Here is an 11,390-nt window from a genome sequence, read left to right on the forward strand (position 1 = left end):
GTTGAATGTAGTCAATCTTCATGTCTTGCTCCAATTGGGTCCCGTGCGTCAATCACCTACTACTGGTCTCTATTTTTTTTTATATTTTATTAGGTGGCCTGGGATTGTTTTTTAATCCAAACAATGATTTCTTCCTTTAGAGCATATCTGGAAAACCTTAGAAGTAACAATCAACTTATACTTAAGGCATATCATTTAAACTCCACTAAAAAATAATAGTACAAATACCCCAATGCTCTTCGTACCATTTTAATCATCATCTCTTCATCTTCCTTCAACCAACAAACAATTACTAAATATATCATTATGGCTTTTGTCCAAAATTATGGCTTCCCATTCTATTCCCCACCACCATCACCCCCTTCCCATTCTCCCTTCCTTCCGCCACCCTACCACCCTAGCATGCAACCACCGCCATCACCAAGTCATCCATCCTACTTTGCACCCACCACCACCAAGTCATTCCCTTCTTCCGCCGCCAACCCCACCAAGTCGTGTTCCACCGCCACAAATCCATTCCCTTCTTCCGCCGCCAACCCCACCAAGTCGTGTTCCACCACCAACCCCACCAAGTCTTCCACCTCCACCAAGCCATCCCCTTCTTCCACCGCAAACCCCACCAAGTCGAGTTCCACCATCACCACCACATCATCTCCTTCACCACCGCCTGCATTTGCACCACCTTCGCCAGGACATCATACTATCATCATAGTGGTCTTCGTCTCATTGCACTCTATTGCTTTCTCAAGAAGAGGAAGAAGAAACAAATTCACGAGATCGAAATTGTGAGAGTTGACAACACCTCAAGATTCAAGAAGTTGTAGTACCAGGTCCACATGGTACACAGACCGTCATACTAAATATTGATGAAGACATACATGTGGAAGAAGAGATCAACAAGAATGAGCTGATACTTAACAAAGGGTCTCATCATGATCATGGTATTACTTCCGAATCCCCTCAATCAAAGGCACTTGAAATAGCCAATGCAGAAGCTTCTGATACAATCATGCATTATCATGATCACCAAAAGAGTTGATCAAAACTCTCTCTTCCAAGTATTCCAAATTCTGATGAACCGAGAAGAATGTCTGATTTTTTTTTTAATTTTTACCCATCAAAAATAAATGTTCACTGTAATTAAGGCAACCCAATAAATAATATGTTCTTGACACGGATGACAACCAAGGTTGTACTGCTCTCAGTTAATAATCAAAATTATGCTCTGTCTATCTTCTTCCATCCCTGAAGTTCAAGATTCAAATAGTGAATCTCAATTTCAAACTTTTTCCTGCTAAGGAAATCCTTTATGTATTGAAGAATGGGTGTGTATTCTGCATCTTGGGAAGGTAATGCAGCTAAAACATGATTGACAATTTCAAACTACTAACACTTAAAGAACAGCTTCAAGGAGTTCCTAAAGACGATTTTATTAGGAATTGATGTAACAATTGTATTAATTCTCTAATCGAATTTATTTCTCTTCAAGCTCATAACCAGTATATTTTAAAATACTCGAAAATATGAGCAGCAATTCACAATTATAGCATCAATAATCATCCGAATAAATGAGATAAAGAAAAATGAATTCAATGATAAATTTGACTTGTTAAAAAAGGATTGATATGTCAAGAGAAAGAGGGTAAACTAGAAAACTGTTTATATGATGAAAATATAGGGTTTGCTATTGTTGTAGAGAAAGAGACAAGGATTTGAAGCTTTCACGATACCATCTCTATTTCAGCGGGAAAGATAGACAAGAATAATTGTCTTGGTCTTAAAGTTATGAAATATTACAAATTGAATTTTAAACCAGACAACTTCAAATGCCAGAATTGATAAGCAATCATCAAATAAGAAGATTTAATTCACTCAATTCATGTTACCATCAATACTCTTATTTCAGTTTCTTTCTTAATTTTTTTATGTCCGAAATTATATTATACCCACTTAAATTTCGAGTTAGAGCCGTGTAATGCCAAAAATCGTTCATCGGGATTATCGTATCTCGGCTCGATAACTGTCGTCCCATAACTCACATTTTTCTCGAGCATCGAGTGAGACGAGCAACTAAAATGTTAGGCGCGACTAGAGCACGCTTAAAAATATCGATTTTGACTAATTTTACATTTTTCGAGTAGGCACAAAATTTGTTTATCGGGAAATTAGAGAAAAAATATATTTTGCATGTACAAACACATTTTATCAACTATGTTCTTAGTTCGGTACTTGGTTACACGTGAGAAATTGTATTGACACTATGCTTGATTAGAGCTCGCTTAAAAGTATCAATTTTGACTAATTTAAACTTTTTTAGAATAAACACATAATTTCTTTCTCTAGAAATTAGGGGGGGAATTATTTTGTGTGTACAAATGCATTTTAGATATTATGTTCTTAGTTTGATATTTGGTTAATTACACGTGAAAAATGGTATTGAACTATACTTTATTAGAGCTCTCTTAAAAGTATCGATTTTGATTAATTTTGACTTTTTTAGAGTAGTCGCGTAATTTGTCTCTCGAGAATTTTAAAAAAATATTTTGCTTGTACAAACGCATTTTAAATATTGTGTTCTTAATTCAAAAACATGAAAAATGTGTCAAAAACGTGTTAAATGTGCCAAACACGTGTTAAACATGCTAAAAACGTGAAAATATGTTAAACGTATTAAACGTGTTAAACGTATTAAACGTGTCAAAAACTTGTTAATTATGTCAAAAACGTGAAAACATGTTAAACGTGCCAAATATGTGAAAAACTTGTTAAACATGCCAAAAACGTGAAAAACAGTCCAAAAGGTGAAAACGTGTTAAACGTGTTCAACATGTAAAAAAAACATGTTAAACGTGTCAAAAACATGAAAACATGTTAAACGTGTTAAACGTGCCAAACATGTGAAAAACTTGTTAAACGTGCCAAACATGTGAAACACTTGTTAAACGTGCCAAAATGTGAAAACGTGTAAAAAAAACTGAAAAACGGATTAAATATGTCAAAAACGTGTTAGACGTGCTAAAAACGTGTTAAATGTGTTCAACATGTAAAAAGTATGTTAAATGTGCCAAAAATGTGAAAACATGTTAAACGTGTGAAAACGTGTTAAAAATGTGTTAAACGTGACATAAACGTGATAAACTTGTTTAATGTGTGAAAAAACTGTCAAAAATGTGTTAAACTTACTCAACTAAAAAAATATCGATTCAATATTTTAACATCCTAAATTTCTAAAAACAAATATTATCGATTGACAACTTTAATCGTGTTTTAAATAATAAAATTAATTAATTATTTTGATTAAAAAATATATAAAAAAATTGGACTTACAATTCTGACCTAAAGAGATTAGAATTGAGAAATATAAAATCACACTATATATCCAATGAACTATAAATTACACTATATCCAATTCCATTGGAATTCTAATTCCAATTTTTTTTATATGAAAGTGTCTATCAAATATAAGAATTGGAATTGGACCTTCCAATTCCAATTATAAAAATTATGTTTTATTCAATTAAATATTTATAATGTAGTTATCTTATTCATTGTACGATAAGTATAACAAAAAAATTGTAAAAGAATTGTATGTCAATTTCTTGATTGTAAAATCATTTATTTAAATCATATAAATGTGTTTGATTAAAAAAATGTATCAACACGAATGTGGGAACAAATATTTTTATTGATAATAATACCAAAATTATTTTGAATATTATAATAAATAAAAACATAATTGATTGGTAGAGAAATATGTTCTCTACAAAAGATAAAGTTGCGCAATTTATAAAAAGAAATAAAAGAAAAAGAAAATGCATTGTTTATATTTGATGAGTTGATGCTCAAATCGATATTTAAAATTGAGGATTTTGAAATCAATAAACGTGTCATTTGTTTGACATTACTGTCATAAAAATTTGAAGAATCAATGTCTTCAAAATTATTTTATGAAATAGATGAAAAAGAAAGTTTATAAAGTCTTTGCATGACTTATAACAATTTTTTATTAATAATATGAAAATTTGATCATACTTGGATTAAGAGTGAATGTGACAAATATATATATATATATATATAATGAAGACAATAAAAATTATTTCATTACGTGTATTTTGTACGATATATTTATTGTTTAAAATAATGATAAAAATGATTAAATTCACTAAGGATGTGAATTGCACTGCACGAAATATCATGTTGTTATCAAATAATATATTGATATTATTAAATGAAATACATAACGTCTAAAAGTAATCTATATATGTAAATCTTCTAAGAAAACTATGTTGGATAGATTAAACATTATAATCTATAATCTTGACTTATGTCGAAAAATAAAATATTTTTATAAAAAATATGTAATCGTTTATACGAAGGCAGAATAGTTCAAAGGCATTTTGTCTACTAATTAGTCTAAACAATATTTTCATAAAAAAAAGGTTTAAATTGTAAGCATCTAAGAATGACTATGTTTCTTATTAGAAGATGTTTCTAATTAGTGTTTGAAATTGGACAAGCTTAGAGTCAATGTCAAGTCTAGACATACACGTCTTAAACATAATGTCATTAGACTATACTCTCTAATAGAGTTATCAAATTTGACTATGTAAGTCAAATATAACATTCTAGATCCACTAACCAATTTAATTGAATAAAGAGTTAGTTTGAAAATCTTTTAAAACATGAGCCTACAATAAGTTGGTATGAAGGAAAACTCAACATATGTAGACTAAAGATCTCAAGAACTAGGTTCAATGGGACAACCTAATTGTACTAACTTGGAAAATTATTGTTGATGAATAATCCTATAACGAAACAATATATATTTTAACGAGGATAGACATATCGCTTTTAATGATTCTTTGTGATCAAAGAAATCACCTATGTGAGGGGGAAGTGGGGCCGTTTTGAAGGAATTGCACATCTCAATTCTAGATCCTCTCACAGAACCAGGTGCATGTTCCATGGACAAAATAGACACAACCATGAGAGCTTGACATTTATTACAAAAAATTCTATGTGAAAGTGTGTAATCATTTACATAAAAGACATAATAGTTCAAAGACATAAAGTCTATTAATCAACTAGTAAAGTTATATATATATATATATATATTCATAAGGGAAGGTTCAAAGGATTACACTTACCTATCCTATGTATAATTCAATTATTAAATCTTTCACCGAGTTAATCTTTCAATTTTCATTAATGTGGAGAATTGTAAGAATTAAGTTAATTCTATTAATGAATGAAAATAAGATTGTGAGTAAATGAAATTAAATAAAATTCACACTAAATTCAAACATGAATTAACGGTGAATTTAATTCAAATCATAATTAGATATTAATTATTTAATTTATATTTAATGCCAAATTAAAAAATTAAAGTATAATATTATGATAAACATTTAACTTTAATTTGTCTATCAATTGGCTAACGTAAGAACTTTTCAATTAGCTAGAATTGAATGTCTAACATTGTATTTCAACAAATCAATGCATAGGCAACGATGTTAATTAGTTATGAACTAATTGATAAATGAATGAACAATCTCTATTGCTAATAAACGTTTTGATGATTTTATTTGAAGGTTTAATTCTCAACAATATATACTCATTCTTTATTCATTTCACAACATCATTTGTACCATTCTCTCTTTGAGAATTCTAATAGATTTTTCTCTCTACACTTCCTTTTGAATTTGGTGATAGTTAAGGTAAATGGTCAAGTTCGATGCGTAGTGATTCCAGTGCAGAATCACTACTAGATTCATTGTACGTACCATGAGAGACAACGTCTGCGATAAACTTCAACACAAACGGGAGACAATTGAACTATTTTAAGGGAAATATTCTAAGCACATACCTCGAATCAACTTCTCAAATCGGTGATTTCGTGTCTTCGTATTTTCTATGTTCTTTGATTTATTTGTAATGTCGTTCTCTTATAAGATATCTAACACATTCGACATTGGGGAAGCCTATATGAAATCTCAATAAATTTATCGTTATGCTCATTAATTAAAACGACTTGTTTGATATTCCTTAGTTCAACCATAGGATCATAAAAAATTGTTTGTCCAATTTTTTATTGATTTCCGTTTTAAGGAAATCGCATGTAATAACAAAATTGCATCTAAATAATTTCGAAAATTTGTATACCATAATCTTTCTTTATCTTTGAAATGTAGACGAGCAACTCTTTGCTGAATATCAAGAGGAGTATTGTCGACTTCAAAAAACTCTTCAGCTGCATAGATCCAACCATCAACATCATTGCCGTCAAAATTAGAGAAGTCGATTATGGTAAAACATTTGTGTATATGGTAAGGTCTATTATTTATGTTCATTGGGTTACACTCATAATTGTTGATATCATAGAATTTTAGTTGTTGTTGAGGATTGTGATGATGTCTTGCATCTTGATTTGAATTGTCTATAGAAAGTTTATCAAGTCTTAATAATATTTGTTTCATCGTTTAATCAATTCTTGCTTGTGTTCTATCCATTTGGAATTAACTTTGTAAACTACATCCTCGTAATGTTCAAGCATTTAATTTGCTTATATTTTTTGTTGATGACGTTGATACAAACATATAATTCTTCTGTTTTTGATTATCTAGGATCTGATCTTGATCTAGTTCCCACCATATTATCTGTCGACGTTGCTTATTAATGAGTACAAAAACAAATTGCTCTAGTGTGTAAGAAGAAGAAATATATTAAGAAGATAAAAAGGTAAAAAAAAATGTAATTGCTTCATAAAATCAATTAGATATTTAAAATGATAGATAAAGTCATATAATTCTTTTTTAATTAATAAGAAGGATAAGTTTTATTTTAGTTAAAAGAATAATAACTATTTATAATTTTATAATATCTTCATGCACTTTTTATATATTTATTAATTATAAGCATTTAGGTCAGGTCATTGTCATTTGTTTATATTTTTCCTCTCTTCCAACTCTTCTTTGGCGTCAACTTGTTTCTTTCAATTTATCTCTTAGGTCTCTTCTATTGTCTCACTTTATCTCTTCTGTCTCTTCTATTGCAGTTAGTTCGAAACTTTGAGCAAATATGTTCATTACGTGCACCTACAAAAGTAAAATTCACAAAATACATTATCAAATTAGTAAAATTCGAACCTGAAATTTGATGGGTAAAATTCAAACTCGAAATACATCACGAAAATATATAAGAGAACAACATTACAAATAAATCAAAGATCACAGAAAATATTTATAATAATTAGTGATGAGTACCTTCCTCAGTGAACCACCCCTTATTCAGTGAACCACCCCTTGAAAAGAATTTAATAGCACTAGTGCTTACATTAATTTTGAATCCTCTCACTACTCTTTGGATTTCCTTTCCGCACAGAAACATTTTTGTCTGAGGTTTTAACATTTAGATATGAAGAATGCTTCTTATAGACTTTGAGAGATGAAAAAATAGGGTACTAAGGCTGCGGGTAGGGAAACTAATTTGAGATAGGGTTTCTCTTAGACTGCTGTCCCATTTTATTAAAATACCTTTAAGCCCTTACATAACTTATAAATAGTTAAAATTCATCCCAAACTTTAAAAATAACATCTTGTTTAATTCTATTTTTAGTTTTTATCATGCATAAGACAACTATGCAATATTTTCAATAGAAATTGACATCTAATGGTCTGACGCATAGTTTGAATACTTCGTGAGAAATATAGAAATTATTAATAAACTTTAAATTATTATTTTAAATGTATAATTATCTAATACTTAAAATACCTATTCAGTTTGGGTTTATAAAATATACTCGGTTTACTTAAAAACAATGTTAAAGGTGATTTTAAGGATTTGAAGATTTTTTTTTTTATAAAAATCTTAGTACTAATATATAATTATAAAATAAATTTATTTACTTAAAAATAATAAGTATTTTAATATTATGACTAAATAATTAAGTAATTAATAAATTAAATTGGATGAAACTATGTTTAATTAGCGTTACTACATTTGATTAGAGATCAATTATGTATTAAAATCTAAAAATAATTTATTATCTAAATTTATATTTTTGCAAACTAAAAATTATGAGTAATAAATATTGGACTTGGACCAATAAAAAATAAATCTCATAATAATAATAATAATAATAAATAAATCTTGTACACTCAAAATCTTCATTTATATAATAAACATAAACTTAAAAGTATTAACACAAAATAATATATTAAAAAATCATAAATTACAAAGGCATAAATATATATATATATATATATATATATATATATATATATATATATATATATATATATAAAAGAAAAACACCAAAATTTAAATGACCAAACATTACCGGTTCAATTCTTATTTAGATGTATAATTGTAGGCATTCTAACCTCCTATATTAAGAAAAAATAAATTACCACTAGTTTAGACATATTGAGCTAAATATATAAAAAATTAATATTAATTTTTGTCAAGGTTACTTAAACATCTAGTGAGTTAAAATAATAATAATAATAATAACAATAATAATAATATTAACTTTTTAATTTAAAAATAAAATTATTGTAATAATTTTTTTATAATAAATTTTGATTATTAAATTATTATATTTTATTTTAATTTAAAGTACACTATATTAGTATGAAGTGTTTACAATTCATTTATGTGAATAAATTATTAAAAAATTAGATCTATAAAAAGACCTAAAAAATTTAAGTTATGCTAATTTTCTGTACAAAAATTATTTATCATCTTAAAATCAATAAAATTGTATTAATAATTAATTTTATTTCAGATTATATTATTAAAATATAATGATATATTTTAATATTGATCTTCTGTCTGTATATATTAGTTGAAAAATCTTTCAAACAGAGTATACCAGTTTTTTCTAGTTTTGAATCACCATTTGATGTCTTCCTAACACAATTTTTTATAGAGAACTTGTTCAATCAAGATAACAATAATTCTGCGAATGATCTTTCGATTTTGATTATCCCAGAAACAATAACCAAATTCGGTATCACCATAACCAATATAAAAACATTTATTAGACTTTGGATCAAGTTTTCTCCTATTACATTCATTAATATGAACATATGTTAAACAACCAAACACTTTTAAATAAGAAAAGTTTACATTTTTATTTCTCCAAACTTCTTCAGAAAACTTGAATTCAAAGGAACAAAGGGTCCCCTGTTTATCAAGTAGGCAACAATGTTACAAGTATAATTTTATAACTTAATAAACAAATTTGACAATTTTTATTCAAATTAAACTATATGAGAAATATATCAACCATCTAAATTCCAAGCATAATAAAAGTAGACAATAAATGTAATTTGACGAAAATTATACTGCTTCAAATCTTGAACGAATATCAAATTACAGGCACTTACAATGAATATGAGTATGACTTCTACAATATGTAAGAATAGTTCTAAGTTGCTAGCACAATCACTCAACTGCCTTACTCCACTCAAACAAAATATCTAAAAAGCTTGAAAATACCATTAATGGTTGAGTATTGTAGAAATGATTGGAAACTCTGAATTGTCTGTCATTGTCCTTTGTCATTGTAGGAACTTATTTATAATGGCCGAGTGTCGTCAATCTTCATGTCTTGGTCCAATTCGGCCCCGGTCGTCAATCACCTACTACTACTAGTCTCTATTTTTTATATTTTATTAGGTGGCCAGGGAGTGTTTTTCAATGCAAACAATGATTCCTTCCTTTAGAGCATATATGAAAAACCTTAGAAGTAACAAATCAACTTATCCTTACGCCTATCATAAATAATAGTACAAATACCCCCAATGCTCTTCATACCATTTTCATCATCTCTTCATCTTCCTTCCACCAACAAACAATTACTAAATATATCATTATGGCTTTTGTCCAAAATTATGGCTTCCCATTCTATTCCCCACCACCATCACCCCCTTCCCATTCTCCCTTCCTTCCGCCACCCTACCACCCTAGCATGCAACCACCACCATCACCAAGTCATCCTACTTTGCAGCCACCACCACCAAGTCATCCTACTTTACCGCCGCCACCAAGCCATCCCCTTCTTCCACCGCCATCCCCACCAAGTCGTGTTCCACCGCCACCAAGCCATCCCCTTATTCCACCGCCAACCCCACCAAGTCGTGTTCCTCCATCACCGCCACATCATCTCCTTCCACCTCCTCCGCCACACCACTTCACTCCACCACCGCCTTCACTTCCACCACCATCTCCAGGACATCATACTATCATCATAGTGGTGTTCGTCTCATTGGGTGGTCTTTTCCTACTCGGGTGTCTCTCCTTTGCACTCTGTTGCTTTCTCAAGAAGAGGAAGAAGAAACAAATTAACGAGACCGAAATTGTGAGAGTTGACGAACACCTCAAGATTCAAGAAGTTGTAGTACCAGGTCCACATGGTACACAGACCGTCATACTAAATATTGATGAAGACATACATGTTGAAGAAGAGATTAACAAGAATGAACTGATACTTAACAAAGGGTCTCATCATGATCACAGTATTACTTCCGAATCCCCTCAATCGAAGAAGGCGGTTGAAATAGCCATAGCAGCAGCTTCTGATACAATCCAGCATTATCATGATCACCAAAAGAGTTGATCAAAACTCTCTCTTCCAAGTATTCCAAATTCTGATGAACCAAGCAGAAAGTCTCATTTTACTTGTGATTTTTTTATTTTTACCCATCAAAAATAAATGTTCACTGTAATTAAGGGAAATACAACCTAACCAAGTTGTATTTAAGCACCCGATAAACTTATAAAATAACTTAAGATTCATCGAACTCTACAATTATCTTTATATAAATTGGTGGGAAATCTCATAACTGTATTTAATGAACATGTCAAATCTAATCGTGTACAAACTATTGCATTATGATAAATTAATTCACTGCAATGAAATATAGAGCTCATAACGTAGCATCGATATCCTCGTCAAACTGAGATAACATAGTAAAAGATAGTTTAAAATGAGTTGTTAATAGAAAATCAAGGAACTATCATGAAACATGTTAAATAAATAAAAAAAACTTTCTCAATATACAATTTCTCGATATAATTTTCTATCTCGTCTCTATCTTAAAATCACAATTTCAAATATTTAATTTGCACATTTACCTTCTTGATTTTTTTATAAGAGTAAATAAACAAACGAGTTCTCGTACGTAATCAACTTTAAAATAGACACAATTATAAAAATCATTTTTTTAAGTAATGCGTGGTAATAAAAAAGTCACAACTTTTATATCGCCACCTTGACAATTGTTTCAAACAAGATTTTTTTTTCTTCAAATAACAAATACACTCATTTTTGTCATAAGACAATATATATATATATATATATATTTTAAAAATGCGGTATTCACATC

At 29.3% G+C, this 11,390-nt stretch overlaps 2 protein-coding genes across 2 annotated transcripts; both read left to right on the forward strand.

Moving 5' to 3' along the window:
* The first annotated feature begins 306 nt into the window (after positions 1-306).
* On the forward strand, positions 307-1,039 carry LOC124921659 (vegetative cell wall protein gp1-like). Its single transcript, XM_047462343.1, has 2 exons — positions 307-714; positions 809-1,039. The coding sequence occupies exons 1-2, from the start codon at positions 307-309 to the stop codon at positions 1,037-1,039; spliced, it is 639 nt and encodes a 212-aa protein (XP_047318299.1).
* An 8,779-nt stretch (positions 1,040-9,818) lies between these two features.
* LOC124922467 (protein TRACHEARY ELEMENT DIFFERENTIATION-RELATED 7A-like) lies at positions 9,819-10,791 on the forward strand. Its single transcript, XM_047463197.1, has one exon. The coding sequence runs from the start codon at positions 9,878-9,880 to the stop codon at positions 10,619-10,621; it is 744 nt and encodes a 247-aa protein (XP_047319153.1). The 5' UTR covers positions 9,819-9,877; the 3' UTR covers positions 10,622-10,791.
* The last annotated feature ends 599 nt before the right edge of the window (positions 10,792-11,390 follow it).

This window comes from Impatiens glandulifera, chromosome 1 (genome assembly GCF_907164915.1).
Source record: "Impatiens glandulifera chromosome 1, dImpGla2.1, whole genome shotgun sequence".
In the NCBI taxonomy this organism is placed as follows: domain Eukaryota; kingdom Viridiplantae; phylum Streptophyta; class Magnoliopsida; order Ericales; family Balsaminaceae; genus Impatiens; species Impatiens glandulifera.